This window comes from Pseudophryne corroboree, chromosome 6, assembly GCF_028390025.1.
Source record: "Pseudophryne corroboree isolate aPseCor3 chromosome 6, aPseCor3.hap2, whole genome shotgun sequence".
Taxonomy (NCBI): domain Eukaryota; kingdom Metazoa; phylum Chordata; class Amphibia; order Anura; family Myobatrachidae; genus Pseudophryne; species Pseudophryne corroboree.
The window spans coordinates 188814327-188840351 of record NC_086449.1 but is presented as its reverse complement, the minus strand read 5'-3'; the positions used below and the strand labels follow the sequence as shown (position 1 = coordinate 188840351).

The following is a 26025-nucleotide window of genomic DNA, read 5'->3' as shown; positions in this document are numbered from 1 at the left end:
CGCCGGGACCGGACGGCCTCTCCAATGATTATTATAAAATCCTAATGCCCCATATCCGGGACACATTGCAGGGATCTTTTAATGAATTACTCTCCGGTCGGGCTCTGCCTGGTTTCTTTAACTCAGCGTTCCTCAGGGTGTTGCCGAAGCCTGGCAGGGATCCGGAACTCCCGGAATCTTATAGGCCTATTTCCCTGCTTAATACGGACTATAAGCTGTTTACCAAGATATTAGCTGACAGGTTAAAACTTGTATTGCCCTCCATTGTCCACCCAGATCAGCCGGGTTTCATTTGGGGCCGCCAGACGGTTGTTAATATAAGAAAAGTCTTTACAGTAATGCAGAGGTTACAGTCTTCCTCAGATACGGGCACCAATGTAATCTTATCACTTGATGCCGAAAAGGCATTTGATATGGTGACTTGGGACCATTTATTTGATACCCTACATAGGTTCGGGGCCCCGTCAGCCTTTGTAGAAATGTTGGTCCGCCTATACACAGACCCGGCCACGCAGGTATTAGGCAATGGCTATATTTTTTCCCCCTTCTACATTCAGAGAGGCACCTGTCAGGGCTGCCCTCTATCCCCTCTGCTATTCGCCCTGGCCCTGGAGCCACTGGCGATAGCCCTCCGTGGCGCGTCTTCCTTTAGAGGCATTTTGGTTGTCAGGCTGGAGGTTAAGATAGCGTTGTTTGCTGATGATATGTTGCTATTTATCGCTGACCCCAGCAGGTCGATAGGACCTATAGTCTCCATCATTGATGGCTTTGGATCCTTTGCGGGTTACAAGGTTAATCTTTCCAAATCGGAACTCATGCCTCTATCGGAAGATGTGTCCTCCTTTAATAGGCACCCGATATTGTCCCAGTTCCCTAGGACCCAGAGGGCTCTTGAGTATTTGGGGATAATGATACCCACATCACTGGAACTGTTGTATACAGTTAACGTTGCCCCGGTCCAGACGGCTGTCCGGGCTCTCCTCGACGGGTGGGTTAATTTGCCCTTGTCCTTGCTGGGAAGGGCCACGGTCCTTAAAAGTGTAGTGTTCCCGAAACTCTCATATGTTTTGCAGATGCTGCCATTATGCCTTACAAAAAAAGACTGTAGGTCTGTAAATTCCATGTTCTCTAACTTCTTATGGGGAAGGGGGGGGGGGAACCAAGGATTTCTTATGCTAAACTTCAGATGCCAAGGGCAGAGGGGGGGTTGGGGATTCCAGACTTGGAAGCGTTTAGTAGAGCGGTGATGTTCCGCTATGTCACAGACTAGTTGTGGCAGCGTTCTTGTTTTACCAATTAAACAGAGGAGGAACTGTTTGCCCCCTTCTCTCCCAGCGCCCTCCTTCACACCCCAAGGAACAAGCTGCCGGCATCACTTAAGACGAATATTATCCTTTCAGATACTCATGGAGCCTGGCACTATTCCAATTTTAAATTACATAGAAACCCGGCCTCCTCCCGTTACACAACTTTCTGGGGGGATCCCTGCTTCAGTCCTGGGCTGGAAAATGCTAACTTTAAGCAGTGGCGGGAGCGGGGAATTTCGTCTATTAGAGACGTATTTGACCCTGGGGGAAGGCATATGCTCTCCTTTGAGGAATGAAAGTCCAAATATGGTATAGCAAACTCAAATTTTTATATGTACCTGCAAGCCCAACATTTTGTCATTACTATGGCTGTCCCTATGACCTCGCCAGACAAACAGGATCCGATAGCCACTCTCCTCACTCTCACAAATGCCTCTGCTTATCGTTTATCTTATTATTATGACCATTTACGGGTGATACAGACGGAAAAGCTATGGAAACGTACGGTTTCTAATTGGGAGGGGGATGTACCGGACTTCCCGGCGCAACCAATTCTACTTAAATCCTGTCAGTATACATTTAAATATCTACACTCGGCTCAGCTTCAGGAAGTGTACTTTAAGTTATTACACAGGGCTTACATAGCCCCGGCCCAAAGAGTGCATATGATCCCGGATGGGAATAGTGAATGTTTAAAGTGCCACATGTCAGGGCCTCCTTTTTTCATTGTTTTTGGACATGTAGGTAGATTGCTAATTTTTGGAACAAAGTTATTGTATTTATTAATAGAACTCTCTCATTGGGGGTCGCCAGAGACCCCATAGCTTGTTTATGCAACTGTTTTGAGGGTTGGCCTCTTGGCCAGGATAGGAAGCGAGTTACGCCCATTCTCACGGTCATCCTCACGGTGGCTAACAAGGTTATTTTGAACCATTGGACGAAGAAGTCATCTCCCTCTTTGGGGGAATTAAAAAATGTTCTTCTACGGGTTCTCTACTTCGAACGCCAAGCCACCTTGCCAGACATTGAGAGGGGTGTCGCTCGCTTTTACTCGAAATGGGAGCCTTACATTGACAGTCTAGACATAGAAACACAGGGCCATATTGAAAGGCTCTTTGAAAATACCTCCTGGGTTCTTCACAAACATGTAGATGCTAATTGATATGAGTTAATACTTTGCTGTATTAAGGTTGATGGGCACATGGAATGGGGTAATGTATGTATGCCACGCGACTAAGGAGTGAATTGTCTTGTCTTGTCTCCCCCCTTCCCTTCTCCCTTCTTGTGTTCTCCCTTATTATTTTATGATGTTTATAAGTGGGTGGTGAAAGTTTTACAGTGTATAAGTATATGATATGCGAAATTAAGTGGTACGAATTGCAAGGCAAAGAGACACTCGCAGTTCTGTTAATGCTAAAATGTATGTATGTATCTTTGCCATTCCTATATTTTTCCATTTTTGACTCACCACTGTATGTAAAATTTTATATTATAAAAATGAGAAAATAAAAACAGTTTAAAAAAAAAAAAAAAGACAATGGACACTTTTTAAGATCCTGAAAATCGGGATGCTATAGATATCCAAACTGTACCACATGCAGCTACATGCTGGAGTGGTACTTCCTTCAATCATCCCCACACAGACAAGAACATTTCCATTAGGCATTTTCTAACATGTACTACGAAATTTGTGGTGTACATGATTATATGTCCATGTAGTATGGATTACGTGGGTAAAACAGACAGAATGTTCAAGGAAAGAATGACTATGCATCGTACTTCCATTCGTCAAACGTGATCAACCTGTTGCTAGACACTTCTTAAATGCTAAACATAGTCTTGCATCCCAGCGTTACAGGATCACTGATCATATTACGGCCATGTCAAGAGGGGGTGATAGATCACGCTTGCTGTTACAAAGGGAAGCTGAGTGGATTTTTAAATTAAATACATTGTCCCCTAAAGGGCTCAATGAAAATCTTGGTTTACAAGCCTTTTTGTGATTTGCAGGGCAGCTTTGGTGGTCCAGTCTCCGTTTTTTCCTTGACAGAAGTAGAATCCATATTTGCTATATTGTTTCTGTCTGTAGGTGGTCTTGCTATTTATGCTTTGTAGTGGCCAGATTCCTGTGCGGGAAACGATTCCCGACAGGAATAGGTAATACAGTTTTAGTAAGGAAGTGTTTAGTGATTTCACATGGGGCGGCTCATGTAGGCTTTTGCCACAATGTGTCTTGCTTTTTCGAATATTTTACTAGATGTTTAATGATCGTTAAAGTGTTGCTATTCACAGGTTTGACTTGTCCGCATGTGTGGTCTCCGTCTGTGGTTTTCCACAGAACAGGGGCGATGGCATTGCTTTAACGAAGATACTATTCTTTTAGTGCTGTGTTATCGGCGCAATACTGATTTATTCTTTACTATATAAAACCTGCTTTACATTTAGTTTGTGATGGTGCTCTGTTATTTGATTCTTTAAGAATAACTTTGACAATCGATGTTGTACTACGTAAATGAGCATTTTTGTTCTCTAATGGCCTCCGTACTTGTATTCATGTTGGTGAAGGGTGCACTGATTAACAGGACGTATTGAAGCCACGTCTGCGACGGGCTTAGGGCGTGGTTTACATGGTGGGGTTATTTAAGGTAAGAATGTAATTGTTTCATTTTATCCTGATGAAAATCTTCAATAAAGATTGAAATGTTGACATTCTTCCTGGGGTCCGTGTCTTTCTTATTCAAGTCGCCATGAGTGTGTGTGTGTGTGTGTGTGTGTGTGTGTGTGTGTGTGTGTGTGTGTGTGTGTGTGTGTGTGTGTGTGTGTGTATGTATGTATGTATGTATGTATGTATGTATGTATATATATATATATATATATATATATATATATATATATATATATATACACACACACACACACACACACACACACACACACACATATACACACAGCCAAAGCAAGCACGGCAGGAAGAAATTAATTGTACTCCCGGGAGAATTGCTGTTAATTTTTAAAATAAATGTTTTTCATCTTTGATTGTTAAGCGCAACTTGGTTTTTGTTCTATCGAGTGTTTTTCTGAGGGATTGGCATTCCCTTTCCAAGTCGCTGCTGACAATCATATACACCACCACTCACCGAGCGCACAGCTTAATTGTTCTTACAGCAGGAAGAAAGACAGAAGTCAGCCTCCCTCCCTGGGGTCCCCCAGGGGGAGGCCCATCCTGTCACATGGCAGGTGTATCAGCCTGCTTTGGGACCGGGCACATGGTAGCCGAGGGCAGTTTACACCGTGAGTTTGAACCTCTGGAAGGAGGCAGTTACTGAGAGGACGCCTGATCTCTGACCTTCCTCTACAGCCAAAGGTCCAAAAGGTATTTTTGGTTTTAGAGGACATAGTCAAAAGAAGAAATGCTGACTTGAATCCAGTCCAAAAAGGGTACACTCTCTAGTTCTGGCACAAAGAGGGTACCCCCAGCTTTTTAGAATGAGCATCAGCCCGCCGGGAACATAGCCTGAGGGTCCTCTTGCCAGCTACTATTGATGCTGACACCCTGGAGGTTAAGATCCCTGGTCGTCTCTCCGAGGTAGGAGATCACCTTTTATATGCTTGGCCACCAGTGTACTACAAAAGGACAATATGTAGTGTTAGTTCCTGAGAAAAGCAAGCTTTTCCTCCGACCAGCTGCCATTGGCCTTAGCTACCCAGGCAAACACAAAGGGCTGGGCGAGCAATAGCTCCCCTATTAGCATAAGCCTCGTGTCAGCAATCGGGAGGACAAAAAATCTGACTAGATGCACGAAATGGGAGTCCATCAGATGAGGGGACTCCCATTTAGTCCGATCCCTAGGTAGTAGCAGGTAAAATGAAGTCCTGCGCTTAGACAACTTTAAATGCTTGTTTGGCTAAGCACCTGCCACATCTAGGAGGTATGATAGCTGTGCCAAAAAGGGGAACTTAGGTGATTCTTCTTGTAAAGGCTAAAAGCGGAGTCCCTGCCCTGACTAGTGCTTCAAAGTTCAATAAGGATGTAGAATAGTCAGGCACTGAGGAGTTTCAGAGGTGGCTGAGCCACTAGCCTCTTGGTTGGAACAGCAGCCTTATGATAGAGTAGAGCTCTACCGTGGAGGAGGGCTGCACCTGGATATCCTGTCGCTATCTAATAGCTACTGCACTGAAGCGAAGACCTGTTAAGCCGTGTACCTAGTCTGCATTGGATAGATACTGATTTCAGGAGCGCACATGGTCACGCTAGCAGGGGAAGCTGACACGAGAGCAAGGCTGTCTACGAACGGAGACATTACCTGCGTCAGCATCGAAGCCCAAGCTGAGTAATTCCATTTCCTGGGCGTCCGTCTTAGCCAAAAGGAACTAGGAAACCCACTCTGCATAGCTACCTTGGCATGAAGGCCAGAGATAGGCAGTACAACACTACACTTTCCAAGCTACATAAAACAGGAGCACTCCTGGGGATTATACCAAAGCTCCCAAATGGGCGGGAGAGTGCGGATGACTCTGCAGCACCGAATGAGCAAACACAAGGTCCTCCTCAGCCAGGGTATCAAACTTGTAGAACTTTGCAAAAGTGTTTGAACCTGACCAAGTAGCCGCTCGGCAAAGCTGTAATGCAGAGACCCCTCGGGCAGACGCCCAAGAAGAGCCCACCTTCCTTGTGGAGTGGGCTTTTACTGATTTTGGAAGCGGCAATCCAGCCACAGAATGAGCCTGCTGAATCGTGTTACAGATCCAGCGAGCAATTGTTTGCTTTAAAGCAGGAGCACCCAGCTTGTTGGATGCATACAGGATAAACAGCGACTCAGTTTTCCTGACTCTAGCCGTTCTGGCTACATAAACTTTCAAAGCCCTGACTACATCTAGTAACTCGGAATCCTCCAAGTCACGAGTAGCCACAGGCACCACAATAGGTTGGTTCATATGAAAAGATGACACCACTTTTGGCAGAAATTGTGGACGAGTCCGCAATTCTGCCCTGTCCATATGGAAAACCAGATAGGGGCTTTTATGTGACAAAGCCGCCAATTCTGACACACGCCTAGTCGAAGCCAAGGCTAATAGCATGACTACCTTCCACGTGAGATATTTTAATTCCACGGTTTTAAGTGGCTCAAACCAGTGTGATTTCAGGAAACTCAACACCACGTTAAGATCCCAAGGTGCCACTGGAGGCACAAACTGGGGCTGAATATGCAGCACTCCCTTTACAAATGTCTGAACTTCAGGAAGAGAAGCCAGTTCTTTTTGAAAGAAAATGGATAGGGCCGAAATCTGGACCTTAATGGACCCCAATTTTAGGCCCAAAGTCACTCCCGACTGTAGGAAGTGAAGGAAACGGCCCAGCTGGAATTCCTCTGTAGGGGCATTCCTGGCCTCACACCAAGCAACATATTTTCGCCATATACGGTGATAATGTTTAGCCGTCACGTCCTTCCTAGCCTTTATTAGCGTAGGAATAACCTAATCCGGAATCCCTTTTTCTGCTAGGATCCGGCGTTCAACCGCCATGCCGTCAAACGCAGCCGCAGTAAGTCTTCGAACAGACAGGGCCCCTGCTGCAACAGATCCTACCTTAGAGGCAGAGGCCATGGGTCCTCTGTGAGCATTTCTTGCAGCTCTGGATACCAAGTCCTTCTTGGCCAATCCGGAACAATGAGTATTGTTCTCACTCCTCTTTTTCTTACGATTCTCAGCACCTTGGGTATGAGAGGAAGAGGAGGAAACACATAAACCGACAGGAACACCCACGGTGTCACCAGTGCGTCTACAGCTATCGCCTGAGGGTCTCTTGACCTGGCGCAATACCTCTGTAGCTTTTTGTTGAGGCGGGATGCCATCATGTCCACCTGTGGCAGTTCCCATCTCCTTGCAATCTGCGTGAAGATTTCCTGATGAAGTCCCCACTCTCCCGGGTGGAGGTCGTGCCTGCTGAGGAAGTCTGCTTCCCAGTTGTCCACTCCCGGAATGAACACTGCTGACAGTGCTCGTACGCGATTCTCCGCCCATCGAAGAATTCTGGTGGCTTCCGCCATCGCCACCCTGCTCCTTGTGCCGGCTTGGCGGTTTACATGAGCCACTGCGGTGATGTTGTCGGATTGAATCAGCACCAACTGGTCGCGAAGCAGGGTCTCCGCTTGACTTAGGGCGTTGTATATGGCCCTTAGTTCCAGGATATTGATGTGAAGGCAAGTATCCTGACTTGACCACAGACCCTGGAAATTTCTTCCCTGTGTGACTGCCCCCCACCCTCGGAGGCTTGCATCCGTGGTCACCAAGACCCAGTCCTGAATGCCGATTCTGCGGCCCGCGAGAAGGTGAGCGCTCTGCAGCCACCACAGAAGAGACACCCTGGCCCTGGGGGATAGGGTGATCAGCCGATGCATCTGTAGATGCGATCCGGACCACTTGTCCAACAGATCCCACTGAAAGGTCCTCGCATGGAACCTGTTGAAGGGAATGGCCTCGTATGACGCCACCATCTTTCCCAGGACTCTCGTGCAGTGATGCACCGACACCTGTTTTGGTTTTAAGAGGTCTCTGACCAGTGTCATGAGTTCCTGCGCCTTCTCCGTCGGGAGAAAAACCTTCTTCTGGTCTGTGTCCAGAATCATGCCCAGGAAGGGCAGACGCGTTGTAGGAATCAGCTGCGACTTTGGAATATTCAGAATCCAGCCGTGCTGTTGTAACACTTCCCGAGAGCGTGCTACACTGATCAGCAACTGCTCTCTGGACCTCGCCTTTATGAGGAGATCGTCCAAGTATGGGATAATTGTGACTCCTTGCTTTCGCAGGAGCACCATCATTTCTGCCATTACCTTGGTAAATATTCTCGGTGCCGTGGACAGACCAAACGGCAACGTCTGGAATTGGTAATGACAATCCTGTACCACAAATCTGAGGTACTCCTGATGAGGTGGATAAATGGGGACATGAAGGTAAGCATCCTTTATGTCCAGAGACACCATAAAATCCCCCTCCTCCAGGCTTGCGATGACCGCTCTGAGCGATTCCATCTTGAACTTGAACCTTTTCAGGTATATGTTCAGGGATTTTAAATTCAATATGGGTCTGACCGAACCCTCCGGTTTCGGTACCACAAACATTGTCGAATAGTAACACCTTCCCTGTTGAAGGAGGGGAACCTTTACCACCACCTGCTGGAGATACAATTTGTGAATTGCAGTTAACACTATTTCCCACTCTATGGGGGAAGCTGGCAGGGCCGATTTGAGGTAACGGTGAGGGGGCATCACTTCGAATTCCAGCTTGTATCCCTGAGACACAATCTCTATAGCCCAGGGATCCACCTGAGAGTGAACCCACTTGTGGCTGAAATTTCGGAGACGCGCCCCCACCGGGCCTGGCTCCGCCTGTGGAGCCCCAGCGTCATGCGGTGGATTTAGTGGAAGCTGGGGAGGACTTCTGTTCCTGGGAACTAGCTGTATTGTGCAGCTTCTTTCCTCTACCCCTGCCTCTGGCAAGAAAGGACGCACCTCATACTTTCTTGCCTCTGTGATCGAAAGGACTGCATTTGGTAATACGGTGCTTTCTTAGGTTGTGAGGGAATATATGTCAAAAAATTTATCTTTCCAGCCGTAGCTGTGGAGACCAGGTCCGAGAGACCGTCCCCAAACAATTCCTCACCCTTATAATAAGAATTTACTTACCGATAATTCTATTTCTCGTAGTCCGTAGTGGATGCTGGGGACTCCGTCAGGACCATGGGGAATAGCGGCTCCGCAGGAGACAGGGCACAAAAATAAAGCTTTAGGATTAGGTGGTGTGTACTGGCTCCTCCCCCTATGACCCTCCTCCAAGCCTCAGTTAGGATACTGTGCCCGGACGAGCGTACACAATAAGGAAGGATATTGAATCCCGGGTAAGACTCATACCAGCCACACCAATCACACCGTATAACTTGTGATCTGAACCCAGTTAACAGTATGACAAACGTAGGAGCCTCTGAACAGACGGCTTACAACAATAACAACCCGAATTTGTTTGTAACAATAAGTATGTACAAGTATTGCAGACAATCCGCACTTGGGATGGGCGCCCAGCATCCACTACGGACTACGAGAAATAGAATTATCGGTAAGTAAATTCTTATTTTCTCTAACGTCCTAAGTGGATGCTGGGGACTCCGTCAGGACCATGGGGATTATACCAAAGCTCCCAAACGGGCGGGAGAGTGCGGATGACTCTGCAGCACCGAATGAGAGAACTCAAGGTCCTCCTCAGCCAGGGTATCAAATTTGTAGAATTTTGCAAACGTGTTTGCCCCTGACCAAGTACCAGCTCGGCAGAGTTGTAATGCCGAGACCCCCCGGGCAGCCGCCCAGGATGAGCCCACTTTCCTTGTGGAATGGGCCTCGACAGATTTAGGTTGTGGCAAGCCTGCCACAGAATGTGCAAGTTGAATTGTGCTACAAATCCAACAAGCAATCGTCTGCTTAGAAGCAGGAGCACCCATCTTGTTGGGTGCATACAATATAAACAGTGAGTCAGACTTTCTGACTCCCGCCGTTCTTGAAATATATATTTTCAATGCCCGGACCACGTCCAACAACTTGGAATCCTCCAAATCGTTAGTAGCCGCAGGCACCACAATAGGCTGGTTCAGGTGAAACGCTGACACCACCTTAGGCAGAAAATGAGGACGCGTCCGCAGTTCTGCCCTGTCCGTATGGAAAATCAGATATGGGCTCTTATATGATAAAGCCGCCAATTCTGATACTCTCCTGGCTGAAGCCAGGGCCAGTAGCATGGTTACTTTCCATGTAAGATACTTCAACTCCACCGATTTGAGCGGCTCAAACCAATGGGATTTGAGAAAATCCAAGACTACATTAAGATCCCACGGTGCCACTGGGGGCACAACCGGGGGCTGTATATGTAGTACTCCTTTTACAAAAGTCTGGACTTCAGGAACTGAAGCCAATTCTTTCTGGAAGAAAATCGACAGGGCCGAAATTTGAACCTTAATGGACCCCAATTTGAGGCCCATAGACAATCCTGTTTGCAGGAAATGTAGGAATCGACCCAGTTGAAATTCCTCCGTGGGGGCCTTCCTGGCCTCACACCACGCAACATATTTTCTCCAAATGCGGTGATAATGTTGTGCAGTCACCTCCTTCCTGGCTTTTACCAGTGTAGGAATGACCTCTTCCGGAATGCCTTTTTCCCTTAGAATTCGGCGTTCAACCGCCATGCCGTCAAACGCAGCCGCGGTAAGTCTTGGAATAGACACGGTCCCTGCTGAAGCAGGTCCCGTCTTAGAAGTAGAGGCCACGGATCCTCCGTGAGCATCTCTTGAAGTTCCGGGTACCAAGTTCTTCTTGGCCAATCCGGAGCCACTAGTATCGTTCTTACTCCCTTTTGCCGTATAATTCTCAGTACTTTTGGTATGAGAGGCAGAGGAGGGAACACATACACTGACTGGAACACCCACGGTGTTACCAGAGCGTCCACAGCTATTGCCTGAGGGTCTCTTGACCTGGCGCAATACCTGTTCAGTTTTTTGTTGAGGCGGGACGCCATCATATCCACCATTGGTTTTTCCCAACGGTTCACAATCATGTGGAAGACTTCTGGATGAAGTCCCCACTCTCTCGGGTGTAGATCGTGTCTGCTGAGGAAGTCTGCTTCCCAGTTGTCCACTCCCGGAATGAATACTGCTGACAGTGCTATCACATGATCTTCCGCCCAGCGAAGAATCCTTGCAGCTTCTGCCATTGCTGTCCTGCTTCTTGTGCCGCCCTGTCTGTTTACGTGGGCGACTGCCGTGATGTTGTCCGACTGGATCAACACCGGCTGACCCTGAAGCAGGGGTTTTGCCAGACTTAGAGCATTGTAAATCGCTCTTAGCTCCAGTATATTTATGTGAAGAGACATCTCCAGGCTTGACCATACTCCCTGGAAGTTTCTTCCCTGTGTGACCGCTCCCCAGCCTCTCAGACTGGCATCCGTGGTCACCAGGACCCAGTCCTGTATGCCGAATCTGCGGCCCTCTAACAGATGAGCACTCTGCAACCACCACAGAAGAGACACCCTTGTCCGTGGCGATAAGGTTATCCGCTGATGCATCTGCAGATGTGATCCGGACCATTTGTCCAGCAGATCCCACTGAAAAGTTCGTGCGTGGAATCTGCCGAATGGGATTGCTTCGTAAGAAGCCACCATCTTTCCCAGGACTCTTGTGCATTGATGCACAGACACTTTCCCTGGTTTTAGGAGGTTCCTGACAAGTTCGGATAACTCCCTGGCTTTCTCCTCCGGAAGAAACACCTTTTTCTGAACCGTGTCCAGAATCATTCCCAGGAACAGCAGACGTGTCGTTGGGGTCAACTGAGATTTTGGAAAATTCAGAATCCACCAGTGTTGTTGCAGCACTAGTCGGGTTAGTGCTACTCCGTCCTCCAGCTGTTCTCTGGACCTTGCCCTTATCAGGAGATCGTCCAAGTAAGGGATAATTAATACGCCTCTTCTTCGCAGAAAAATCATCATTTCGGCCATTACCTTGGTAAAGACCCGAGGTGCCGTGGACAATCCAAACGGCAGCGTCTGAAACTGATAATGACAGTTTTGCACCACGAACCTGAGGTACCCTTGATGTGAAGGGCAAATTGGGACATGCAGGTAAGCATCCTTTATGTCCAGGGACACCATAAAGTCCCCTTCTTCCAGATTCGCTATCACTGCTTTGAGTGACTCCATCTTGAACTTGAATTTTTGTATGTACAGGTTCAAAGATTTCAGATTTAGAATAGGTCTTACCGAGCCGTCCGGCTTCGGTACCACAAATAGCGTGGAGTAATACCCCTTTCCCTGTTGTAGGAGGGGTACCTTGACTATCACCTGCTGAGAAAACAGCTTGTGAATGGCTTCCAATACCGTCACCCTGTCTGAGGGAGACGTTGGCAAAGCAGACTTTAGGAACCTGCGAGGGGGAGACTTCTCGAATTCCAACCTGTAACCCTGAGATACTACCTGCAGGATCCAGGGGTCCACCTGTGAGCAAGCCCACTGTGCGCTGAAATTCTTGAGTCGACCCCCCACCGCTCCTGAGTCCGCTTGTAAGGCCCCAGCGTCATGCTGAGGGCTTTGCAGAACCCTGAGAGGGCTTCTGTTCCTGGGCAGGGGCTGCTTGCTGCCCTCTCTTACCCCTTCCTCTGCCCCGAGGCAGATATGACTGTCCTTTTGTCCGCTTGTTCTTATAGGACCGAAAGGACTGCGGCTGAAAAGACGGTGTCTTTTTCTGTTGGGAGGGGGTCTGAGGTAAAAAGGTGGATTTTCCGGCAGTTGCCGTGGCCACCAGATCCGATAGACCGACGCCAAATAATTCCTCCCCTTTATACGGCAATACTTCCATATGTCGTTTGGAATCCGCATCACCTGACCACTGTCGCGTCCATAAACTCCTTCTGGCAGATATGGACATCGCATTTACTCTCGATGCCAGAGTGCAAATATCTCTCTGAGCATCTCGCATATAAAGGAAAGCATCCTTTAATTGCTCTATAGTCAATAAAATACTGTCCCTATCCAGGGTATCAATATTTTCAGTCAGGGAATCCAACCAGACGACCCCAGCACTGCACATCCAGGCTGAGGCGATGGCTGGTCGCAGTATAACACCAGTATGTGTGTATATACTTTTTAGGGTAGTTTCCAGTCTCCTATCAGCTGGATCCCTGAGGGCGGCCGTATCAGGAGACGGTAACGCCACTTGTTTTGATAAGCGTGTGAGCGCCTTATCCACCCTAGGGGGTGTTTCCCAGCGCACCCTAACCTCTGGCGGGAAAGGGTATAATGCTAATAACTTTTTTGAAATTAGCACTTTTCTATCTGGGTTAACCCACGCTTAATCACATACATCATTTAATTCCTCTGATTCAGGAAAAACTACAGGTAGTTTTTTCACCCCCCACATAATACCCCTTTTTGTGGTACTTGCAGTATCAGAGATATGCAAAGCCTCCTTCATTGCCGTGATCATATAACGTGTGGCTCTACTTGAAAATACGTTTGTTTCTTCACCGTCGACACTAGATTCAGTGTCTGTGTCTGTGTCGACCGACTGAGGTAAAGGGCGCTTTACAGCCCCTGACGGTGTCTGAGACGCCTGGGCAGGTACTAACTGGTTTGCCGGCCGTCTCATGTCGTCAACTGATTTTTGTAATGTGCTGACATTATCACGTAATTCCATAAACAAAGCCATCCATTCCGGTGTCGACTCCCTGGGGGGTGACATCACCATTATCGGCAATTGCTCTGCCTCCACACCAACATCGTCCTCATACATGTCGACACACACGTACCGACACACAGCAGACACACAGGGAATGCTCTTATCGAAGACAGGACCCCACTAGCCCTTTGGGGAGACAGAGGGAGAGTTTGCCAGCACACACCCAAGCGCCATAATATATATGGGAACAACCTTATATAAGTGTTGTTCCTTATAGCAGCTTAAATATATCAAAATATCGCCAAAAAATGCCCCCCCCTCTCTGTTTTACCCTGTTTCTGTAGTGCAGTGCAGGGGAGAGTCCTGGGAGCCTTCCTCACAGCGGAGCTGAGCAGGAAAATGGCGCTGTGTGCTGAGGAGAATAAGCCCCGCCCCCTATTTCGGCGGGCTTTTCTCCCGGAGTTTTAGATATCTGGCATGGGTTAAATACATACATATAGCCTCAATGGCTATATGTGATGTATTCTTTTGCCATAAAGGTATTAAATATTGCTGCCCAAGGCGCCCCCAGCAGCGCCCTGCACCCTCCGTGACCGCTTGGTGTGAAGTGTGTGACAACAATGGCACACAGCTGCAGTGCTGTGCGCTACCTTCATGAAGACTGAAGAGCCTTCTGCCGCCTGTTTCCGGACCTTCAATCTTCAGCATCTGTAAGGGGGGTCGGCGGCGCGGCTCCGGGACGAACCCCAGGGTGAGACCTGTGTTCCGACTCCCTCTGGAGCTAATGGTGTCCAGTAGCCTAAGAATCCAATCCATCCTGCACGCAAGTGAGTTGAAATTCTCTCCCCTAAGTCCCTCGATGCAGTGAGCCTGTTGCCAGCAGGACTCACTGAAAATAAAAAACCTAAAAACTTTTTCTAAGCAGCTCTTTAGGAGAGCCACCTAGATTGAACCCTGCTCGGACGGGCACAAAAACCTAACTGAGGCTTGGAGGAGGGTCATAGGGGGAGGAGCCAGTACACACCACCTAATCCTAAAGCTTTATTTTTGTGCCCTGTCTCCTGCGGAGCCGCTATTCCCCATGGTCCTGACGGAGTCCCCAGCATCCACTTAGGACGTTAGAGAAAAGGTAAAACCTCCATGTGCCTTTTTGAGTCGGCATCGCCTGTCCATTGCAGAGTCCACAGGACCCTTCTGGCAGAAATCGACATAGCATTTATTCTAGAGCCCAGTAGGCTAATGTCTCTTTGGGCATCTCTCATATATAGGACAGCATCTTTTATATGCCCCAGGGTCAGTAATATAGTATCCTTGTCCAAGGTATCAAGTTCTTCAGATAAGGTATCTGTCCATGCTGCTACAGCTCTACACATCCAGGCCGACGCAATTGCCGGCCTTAGCAGGGTACCTGAATGTGCATAAATGGATTTCAGGATACCCTCCTGCTTTCTATCTGCAGCATCTTTTAGGGTGGCCGTATCCTGTGACGGCAGGGCTACCCTCTTGGATAAGCGTGTTAAAGCTTTGTCCACCCTAGGGGAGGATTCCCAGCGTAACCTGTCCGTTGGTGGGAAAGGATACGCCATAAGCATCCGTTTGGAAATCTGCAGTTTCCTATCTGGAGATTCCCAAGCATTTTCACATAACTCATTTAACTCATATGAAGGGGAAAAGGTCACCTCTTGCCTTTTCTCCCCATACATATAAACCCTCTTGTCAGGGACTGGGGTTTCCTCTGTGATGTGTAACACATCTTTCATTGCTATAATCATGTAGCGGATGGCTTTAGCCATTTTAGGCTGTAACTTTGCATCATCGCCATCGAAACTGGAGTCAGAATCCGTGTCGATATCTGTGTCAACAATTTGGGATAGTGGGCGCTTCTGAGACCCTGTCGGCCTCTACGCTGTAGGATCAGGCATGGGTTGAGACCCTGACTGTCCCAAGGCTTCAGCTTTATCCAACCTTTTATGCAAGGAATTTACATTATCATTTAAAACCTTCCACATATCCATCCAATCGGGTGTCGGCGCCGTCTTCGGCGACCCCACATTCATTTGTACCCGCTCTGTTTCCACACAGCCTTCCTCGTCAAACATGCCGACACAAGCGTACCGACACAACACACACACACACAGGGGATGCTCTATTTGAAGACCGTTCCCCCACAAGGCCTTTTGGAGAGACAGAGAGTATTCCAGCACACACCCCAGCGCTAAATGACCCAGGAATCACACAGTAACTTAGTGTTAACCCAGTAGCTGCTGTACATCAGTTTTTGCGCCAAATTTATGTGCCCCCCCTCTCTTTTCACCCTCTTTCTACCGTGATTCTGCAGGGGAGAGCCTGGGGAGCTTCCTCTCAGCGGAGCTGTGGAGAGAAAATGGCGCTGGCGAGTGCTGAGGAAGAAGCCCCGCCCCCTCAGCGGCGGGCTTCTGTCCCGCGTTTTGTGTGTGAAATAATGGCGGGGGCTCATGCATATATACAGTGCCCAACTGTATAAATGCTGCTTTTTGCCATGAGGTTCCCAATTGCTGCCCAGGGCGCCCCCCCCCCCTGCGCCCTGCACCCTACAGTGACCGGAGTGTGTGGGTTTAGTGTGGGAGCAATGGCGCACAGCTGCAGTGCTGTGCGCTACCTCAGATGAAGACTGGAGTCTTCTGCCGCCGATTTCGAAGTCTTCTTGCTTCTCACGCCGGCTTCTGTCTTCTGGCTCTGCGAGGGGGACGGCGGCGCGGCTCCGGGATCTGACGACCAAGTGTGTACGATCCCTCTGAAGCTAATGGTGTCCAGTAGCCTAAGAAGCAGGACCTATCTTCTAGTGAGTAGGGCTGCTTCTCTCCCCTCAGTCCCACGTAGCAGAGAGTCTGTTGCCAGCAGATCTCTCTGAAAATAAAAAATCCTAACAAAATACTTTCTTTTTAGCAAGCTCAGGAGAGCTCACTAAGGTGCACCCAGCTCGTCCGGGCACAGATTCAAACTGAGGTCTGGAGGAGGAACATAGAGGGAGGAGCCAGTGCACACCAGTATCCTAATTCTTTCTTAAAGTGCCCTGTCTCCTGCGGAGCCAGTCTATTCCCCATGGTCCTTACGGAGTCCCCAGCATCCACTAGGACGCTAGAGAAAAACATATGCATAGACAACCATGTGGCTGCCCAACACCGCTCCAACTGAAGACCCATGCCACATAGGATGTGCACAGCGATCTAGTAGAATGTGACTTTAGATTGTTGCATAAAAACGGTTGCCCACTAAGTGCTGAACTCCTACATGGGCCCTCTATAACCCAGCGTCACCGTTCTCCATTGAGGTAATGTATTAATGAAAGAATACGACTGTACCCGATCTCTAATATAGTGTAGTAATTAAATCTTCTCAGGGAAAAAAACAAAAGCAACAAAAATACTGGACTCAAAAGGAATGGTGATGGAACTCATTACCGTAGAAAGCCATCAAAACAGGTGGTGAGGATGCGGTGGCCTGTGCCCGGGGAGAAGTATGCAGATAAAACGGGTTGTGTGTGCCCAGGTACTGTCCAAGCAGGTTTTTGCTTCTTCTTGTAATTCTTTCGTATATCATAAATATACACACCACTGCAGAGAAACAAAAAAGGTAAACCATTTTATATGTAACGCAAAATAACACAAACAATGGGTTACACCACTCACAGACATTTGGTTAAGAAAGTACCCTTTCCCTAAAACATTTTCAGCAACTATACCTTCTAATTTTCTCTCATTTGTCTGTAAATATATAGTAGACCACACTTAAACTAAAATTTACATATATACCCATGGTCTCCAGTGTCCCCCATAGATGATAATGGTTTTTTGTAGCCAAAGTAAAAAACAAACAAAAAAAACCCGATCCCTCTGAGTCTCTGTGGAGCTCAAACACCCCCCACCCCCACCCCCCCCTCCCCCGTCAGCTTGTCTAAAAGAAAAAAATAGGATTTTAATTACCTACCGGTAAATCCTTTTCCTGTAATCCGTAGAGGATGCTGGAGTCCACATTAGTACCATGGGGTATAAATGGGTCCCTTGGGAAACATGGGCACTTTAAGAGTTTAATAGTGTGGGCTGGCTCCTCCCTCTATGCCCCTCCTACCAGACTCAGTCTAGAAACTGTACCCGAGGAAACGGACATACTTCGAGAGAAGGAAGTTAAACAGATAGTGGTGAGCTTCACACCAGCTCACACACAAAAAGGCAAACCAAGCAAACCAGCTTGAACAATGCAGCAACAGCCCAACAACAGTACTTAAACCAAGTAACAAGGTAGTACTGAACCAAGTAACTACTGCAGGAAAACAAAGCGCTGAGCAGGCGCCCAGCATATCCTCTACTGACTACGAGAAAAGGATTTACCGGTAGGTAATTAAAATCTTATTTTCTCTTACGTCCTAGAGGACGCTGGGGTCCACATTAGTACCATGGGGATGTACCAAAGTTCCCAGTACGGGAGGGAGAGCGCAGAGGCTCCTGCAGAACTGATTGACCAAACTGAAGGTCCTCAGAGGCCAAAGTAACGAACTTGTAGAACTTAGCAAACGTGTTCGACCCTGACCAAGTACCCGCTCGGCAAAGCTGTAAAGCCGAGACACCCCAGGCAGCCGCCCAGGAAGAACTCACCTTACGAGTAGAGTGGGCCTTAACAGATTTTGGACACGGCAATCCAGCCGTAGAATAAGCATGCTGGATAGTGAACCTGATCCAGCGAGAAATCGTCTGCTTAGAAGCAGGACACCCAATCTTGCTGGGATCATAAAGGACAAACAGAGTCTGACTTTGTGACGAGAAGTTCTCTTCACATAAATCTTCAAAGCCCTCCCAACATCCAAGGACTTTGAGGCAATGGAGGAGTCAGTAGCCACTGGCACCACAATAGGTTGGTTGATATGAAAAGCTGACACAACCTGTGGAAGAAACTGCTGATGCGTCCTAAGCTCAGCTCTATCTTCATGGAAAATTAAGTAGGGGCTTTGACACCAACAGTGTGACCGCCTTCCAAGTGAGAAACTTGACCTCAACCTCCTGTAAAGGCTCGAACCAATCCGATTGCAGGAACTACAAACACCACGTTAAGATCCCAAGGTGGCGTAGGAGGCACAAACGGAGGCTGGATGTGCAGGACCCCTTTCAAGAAAGTCTGAACCTCAGGGAGGGAAGCCAATTGTTTCTGGAAGAAAATGTATAATGCCAAAATCTGGACTTTTATGGAGCCCAAACGTAGGCCCACATCCACACCTGCTTGCAGGAAGAGCAGAAACAGCCCTAGATGAAACTCAACCGTAGGAAACTTCTTGGATTCACACCAAGACACATACTTTTTCCAAATGCGATAGTAATGTTTAGACGTTCCTTCCTTCCTAGCCTGTATCAGGGTAGGAATAACCTTGGTCAGAATGCCTTTCCGAGCTAAGATCTGGCGTTCAACCTCCATGCCGTCAAACGTAGCAGTGGTAAGTCTTGATAAGCGAACGGCCCCTTTTGCAGAAGGTCCTTGCGAACAGGAAGAGGCCCCGGATCTTCCAGCAGTAACTCCAGAAGATCCACGTACCAAGCTCTTCTTGGCCAGTCCGGAGCAAGGAGGATCGCCTGAACTCTTGTTCTTTTTATAAGTTTGAGAATCCCTGGGATGCGTGGAAGTGGAGAGAACACATACACCAACTGGAAGAACAACGGAGTCACCAGAGCGTCCACCGCCACTGCCTGTGGGTCTCTCGACATGGAACAGTACCTGTGAAGCTTCTTGTTGAGGCGGGAGGCCCTCATGTCGATTTGAGGTACGCCCCAAAGAATTGTCACCTTTTCAAACACCTCGGGGTGGAGGCCCCACTCTCCCAGATGGAGATCGTGTCTGCTGAGGAAGTCCGCTTCCCAGTTGTCCACACCCGGAATGAAGATCGCTGAAAGCGCCATCACGTGCCTTTCTGCCCAGGGGAGGATCTTTGTTACCTCTGACATTGCAGCTCTGCTCTTCGTTCCACCTTGTCGGTTTATGTAGGCCACCGTCGTTACATTGTCCGACTGCACCTGAATGGCCTGACCTTGTAGAAGATGTGCCGCCTGTGGAAGGCCGCTGTACACGGCTCTTAGTTCCAGAATGTTTATCGGAAGGATGGATTCCAGACTTGACCAGTTTCCTTGGAAGTTTTCCCCTTGGGTGACCGTGCCCCAACCTCTGAGACTTGCATCCATGGTTAGAAGGATCCAGTTCTGAATCTCGAACCTGCGGCCCTCGAGAAGGTGAGGCATTGGTAGCCACCATAGGAGTGAAATCCTGGCTTTCAGCGACAGACGTATCCTCTGGTGCAAGTGCAGGTGAGATCCCGACCACTTGTCTAGGAGATCCAGTTGGAAGGACAGTGCATGAAATCTTCCGTACTGTAGAGCCTCGTAGGAGGCAACCATCTTCCCCAGAAGGCAAATGCACTGATGAACCGATACCCGGGCAGGCTTCAAGACATCCCGGACCATTGATTATATCACCAACGCTTTTTCCACCGGTAGAAACACCCTCTGCACTTCCGTGTCGAGGATCATCCCTAGGAAAGAATCTCGTTGTCGGCTCCAAATGTGACTTTGGAAGATTCAGGATCCATCCATGATCCCGGAGTAGTCGAGATGTGAGAGCAATGTTCTGCAACAACTTCTCCCTGGAAGATGCTTTTATTAGCAGATCGTCCAGATATGGAATTATGTTCATTCCGTGCTTGCGTATGAGTAGCATCATCACTACCATTACCTTGGTGAACACCCTCGGCGCCGTGGAGAGGCCAAATGGCAGTGCCTGGAACGGATAGTGACAGTCCAACAGCGCAAATATGAGATAAGCCTGGTGATGCGGCCAAATCGGAATGTGGAGGTACCCATCCTTGATATCCAGGGATACCAGAAAATCCCCCACCTGCAGACCTGAGATCACCAATCTTAGAGACTTCATCTTGAACTTGAATTCCCTCAAATAGGGGTTTACAGATTTCAAGTTCAATATTGGTCTTACGGAACCGTCCGGTTTCGGTACCACAAAGAGGTGTGAGTAGTAACCCTCGTTTTCCTGATGAGGTGGAGCCGGGACAATGACATTTGACTTTTCCAATTTTTGAATGGCTTCCTGTAGGATAGCCCTTTCTGTCAGCAAAGCTGGTAAGCCTGATTTGAAAAATCTGTGAGGTGGAAGTTCTTGAAACTCCAGTCTGTACCCCTGGGACACAATATTTTGTACCCAGGGGTCCAGGCTGATGACGCCCAGGCTTGACTGAAATTTCTTAGACATGCTCCCACCTGCCCGATATCCAGGCTGGGAGGTCCACCGTCATGCTGAGGATTTTGAGGAAACAGAACCAGGCTTCTGTTCTTGGGAACCTGGCGGTGCAGGTTTTCTGGATTTTCCCCGACCACCTCTGAAGAAAGTGGAAGGGGGCTTGGATTTTTTAACCTTTGCGGTCCGAAAGGACTGCATTGTAGAGGTAGGAAAATATTTTCTCGTTGGTGGAGTGGCTGAGGGAAGAAAGGTTGACTTACCCACGGTTGCCGTGGAAATCCACGCATCCAATGCTTCCCCAAACAGAGCCTGACCTGTGAAGGGTAGGTTCTTTACACTCTTCTTGGATTCCGCATCCGCAGACCATTGGCGCAGCCAGAGTCCCCTGCATGCCAAGACAGCCATGGAAGACATCCGTGCCTGTAGATGACCAAGGTCCTTCATGGCCCCCACCATGAAACCTGCAGAATCCTGTATGTGACGTAAAAACATTTCAATGTCACGTCTATCCATAGAATCTAAATCCTCTAGTAATGTGCCTGACCACTTTACTATGGCTTTAGAAATCCATGCACAAGCAATGGTGGGCCTTAGCACCACGCCTGAAGCAGTGTATATTGATTTGAGCGTAGTCTCAATCTTGCGGTCTGCCAGCTCTTTCAAGGCGGTAGACCCAGGGACAGGTAAAACCACCTTTTTAGACAATGTAGAAACAGAAGCGTCCACTATATTGGGGGGGGGGGGGGGGAAGGAAAAGCAACGAGAACCCTCTTTGGGATCTTTCTCCCGGTTTTCCCAGGATTTTTCAAACAATGCGTATAATTCCTTAGACGAAGGGAAGGTAAGGGAAACTTTCTTATCGTCCGTAAAGTAAGCCTCCTCGACCTGTTCAGGTACCTCGTCCGTAATGTGTAAAATGTCCCTAAGGGCCTCAATCATGAGTTGCGCCCCCTTAGCAAGGGATGCCCCTGCCCCCCCAGTATATCCCCATCACCCGTATCAGAGTCGGTATCCGTGTCGACCTGCATTATCTGGGCAAAAGCACGCTTTTTTTGGGCATAAACCAGAGGATTTTGAGGATGTAGTGGGAGCTGAATACGACAGAACCTCTACAGATTTTTTTAAAACCAGTGTTTCAGTCTCATTATGAGCTATCCTAGATGAAATCTGGGATATCATTCCCTTAATAGAAACCACCCACTGGGGTTCGGATTCAGAAGACTAAGACAGTATATTGCATTCCTGTGTACATGGAATAGACTCCTCTGGAGAAGATGCATACTCTGCAGCAAAAGACACAGAGTCCCTAGACATAGTAATGTGAGATATAGAACATACACACAAACACAGGAAAATGTCAGACACAGTTTCCCCCAAGCACCTTCAGAGAGACACAGAGTTAAGGAACCAGCACACACAGCGCCCCAGTAGGCAGTTATAGAATAAAGGCCTGGCGCTGACTGAGTAGCCTTAATAGACTACACAGTACAATAATGTGACTAAACACTCCCCCCCCCCCCTTTCTATAACCCACTGGTAGCACACAGGATAGCTGGAAATGTGGTGGGTCAGCGCTCCCTGTCAGCGTCTCTGTAGTGTGAACTGCAGGGAGAAAATGGCGCTGGTGAGTGCTGGGTCCACTCTGAGAAGCTCTGTCCCCTAAAATGGCGCTTCTTCCCGCACTTCGAGATTATACTGGCCTGAGGTAATGGTTGCTAGCAGCAGTACAGTGTTCCTGATAGCTTCTGTGACCAGTGTAAGGGTGTTGCGCTGGCCCAGGGCGCCCCTCACAGCGCCGCACAACAGTACATCTGAGCCCTCCGGAGCGCAGCATCAGCACTGCACTCCCACCCTGATGCCGCCATTCGCCATTCTCACCGGCTCCCCGCTTGTTGGGGCGCCGGCGTCCTACTCACCACCAACGTCTTCTGGCACTGTTAGAGGGTGACGGAAGTGCTGCGGGAGCGAGCAGTCGTCTCGGGGGCTTGCGTTCGACATCAAGTCGAATTGAGATGAGGGACCCAGAAGAGGTGGAGGGGGGGGGGGGGGGGAGCAATGGCCAACAAGATGACAGTCTGCCAAGGCAGATCTACAGAGTCCATGGACTCAAATGGAGCATGCTAAAGCATCTTGAGGACCAAGGATAAGTCCCACGGATGAACAGGGGGGACAAAAGGAGGCTACAAGTGCAGCACCACCTGCAGAAAGGTAAGAGTCGCTAAAGAATTGGCTCGCTTTCGCTGAAAAAGCACCGAAAGGGCAGACACCTTCACCTTTAAAAAGGAAGCCAGCCAAAGACCTATTTCCAAACTGTTTTGAGGGAAGGCTAAAACTCTGGATACCCAATATATCAATGGTTTGAAATGAAGGCCTGCACACCACTGAAAGTGCCTCCACCACACCCTGTGGTATATGCGAGCCGCAGAAGGCTTACTGGCTGAGAGCATTGTGCTGATGACAGAGTCCGAGAAACACAAGCCCTTAAGATCAACCTCTCAACAGCCACCCCGTCAAAGCTAGATGGGGAAGGTAGGGATGAAGGCATGGTCCATGGGACAGCAGATCCGGACGAATAGGCAAGAGACACGGAGGTCTAGGACATTGATAGAGAGTCGCCTCCTGTGCTGACCAGCATCCCTGGAAGAAGTGGCTTCCTGTGACCACCCCCAATCTGCGGAGGCTGGCGTCCGTGGTACAAATGACCCAATCCTGGATCAGAAACGGGTGGCCCTTGGTCAGATGGGATGACTTGAGCCACAGCAGGATTGAGAGATGGGTTTCCCTGAAAAGGGAAATCAGACTGGATTTGAGAAGGAGATGTGATCGGTTCCATCAGTGAAGCAATTTGAGTTACTAGTTAGTGGTCTGGAGTGGAACTGGGCATACTTCACCATATCAAAACAGGAGACCGTCTTGCCCAGGATTTGCATGCAAAGATGGAGGTAGACTCTGTGATGCTTCAGGAAAGTTCTGATTAAAGTCTGGGTGTCCACCACTTATCCTGTGAAACACTCTGTACTCTGGTGTCTATGATCACCCCTAGATGAACCATGGACTGGGATGGGGTAAGACTAGACTTGCACCAGCTGATAAGCCAGCCATGCGACTGTAACAGCGCCAGGATGACCTGAAGGTGTTGTTGCAAGACCACCTGAGATTAAGCAAGGATAGTGGTTCTTTTGTATAGCAAAGAGCAAGCAGCGCTGATGGTTTGATCAAATAGAAATGTGGAGGTATGCGTCCTGAATATCCAAGGAGCCCATGAAGTCTTCCGGTTCCAGTGCTTGCATGATAGAACAGAGACTCCATCCTGAACCTGGAAATTCGTAGAAAAAAGGTTCAACTTCTTCAGGTTGAGGATGCGTCAGAAAGATCAGTCTGGATTTTGTACCAAAAACAGATAGGAATAGAAACCCGTACCCCTTTGAGGAGAGGGGACGGGGATAATGAGCCCTGCAGCCAGGAGGAATTTGAAGGAAGACACAAGGGCGGTGGCCTTAAATACGTCCACTGGCAGTAAAGAAAATTGAAGCAACAGCCATTCCAGAAAGGGGAATGTAAAGGGGAAAGTATCCTCTGGATAACTAAGCCTGACACCCAGGAGTCGGACGTGGAAGCTAGCCAGATGTCTGCGAATCGTAGAAGGGGACCACCCACTGTGGATGAATCCAGCTGGGGACACAGACTGTAGGTTTGTCAGTTTAGTGGTCTGATGGCGGCCAACTCAGGACTGATGACCCTTGGGCTTGACTGGTTTGAAAAAGGATACCTGTATATGAGAGGACTGCCCTCTCACCTTACCCTGTGGGCGAAATTATGAGCTCTTGGTTGAATATTTTTGCTGCCAGACCCCGTCAAGGATTCTCTGATCCTGGCAGTCCCTAACGCTACACGATAATAGCATCCTCTCTGCGTCATAATTGCTTATTGTTATGCTACGTGATAAATAACACATACAAAAATATATCTAAAATAAGAGCCAACTCACCTGGAGTTGCCCTTAGATCCTACAAATTTCTCTACAAGAACTGTGTGGCATGGATGGGATCATCATTGGTCCTTGTAGTCCTGGCCACTGCTGTCACACTGTTTGATGGTTGCAACGGCCGGGCTGACTGAGAATGGCTGTGCCATCTTCCAGTCTATCTAGCAGCACTCTCCTGTAATGGGGGAGGAGACGTGCAGACAGGCTGCCTGGGAACAGGTGCTACCAAATGTTTTCCCTTGAAAAGAAGTGCACTGTGGTAGTTGGCCACACTAAGCAAAGAGCCTTATGGCGGAGGTGCTTGCTGCTCTTCTTGATTCCCCCTCGTTTTTGAAGTGTCCTCCTGGCTTACCAGGAGACATGCAGGGGATCCGCTGCAGACACAATTCCGTTGAGGTGCTGTTTCTTCAGCTTACACTGCAACGGGATGCCATCTTCCATCCTCTGCAACTTTCGTTTTCTTAAGGTGGGTAACACACTGGCCGATATATCGCGGGTCCGTCGGCCAGTGTGTACGGCCGATATGTCTGTGAACTCTGTCGTTCACAGACATATCGCGCCAGCCCCGCAGCACAGCCGACGGCAAATATAATCTACTAATATATTGGCGCGTCGCTGTGTGTGTATGGCCATGCTGCGGCGGCCAGCGGTGATTGACAGCCAGGCTCGGACTGGCCCATAGGGGTACAGGGGAAACCACCGGTGGGCCCCACTGCCTGGGGGCCCACCATCTGAATTATACATTATAAATATGTTACTTTATACTGCACAGGACTATGGTGTATTTTCTACAGGGCATTGCTGTTAATAATCTAGTACATTATCATGCATGCACTAACAGTATTTACTATATATATTATTTATCAAGGGGCCCAGCCCCTGCACTAATGGTTATCTAAGCCTCTCAGAACGGGCCCCTTCCACTGCATTTCCCCGGTGGGCCCTTCATGCCCCAGTCCGACACTGTTGACAGCTGAACTGGGCGGGCGTGTACAGTTCATGACGTCAGTCCCCGACTGATCGGGCAAGTGTGTATGCACAACACACTGCCCGATCTGTCCATAGATATATCTGCCAATCAATTGATCGGCAGATATGTCTGTCAGTGTGTACCCACCTTTAGCCTCTACTTGAAGGCTAAGTATTAGTTTTCTGCTGTTTATTTATTTTTATTGATTGTATTTGACATCGCTGTCCTAATTGTTGGGTAATAGTGTTATCTACATTCCACCTGTTCTCTTGTTATTTACTGTTCCCCATAG

General features: G+C 48.5%; 1 protein-coding gene across 1 annotated transcript in view; it reads right to left on the bottom strand.

The window, feature by feature from the left end:
• Positions 1-26025, bottom strand: part of WDR76 (WD repeat domain 76) — a 212794-nt gene that overhangs the window by 23607 nt on the left and 163162 nt on the right. Inside the window, exon 14 of the mRNA XM_063925481.1 lies at positions 16953-17105. Coding sequence (XP_063781551.1) covers positions 16953-17105 — 153 coding nt within the window. The remainder of the gene's footprint in view (positions 1-16952; positions 17106-26025) is intronic.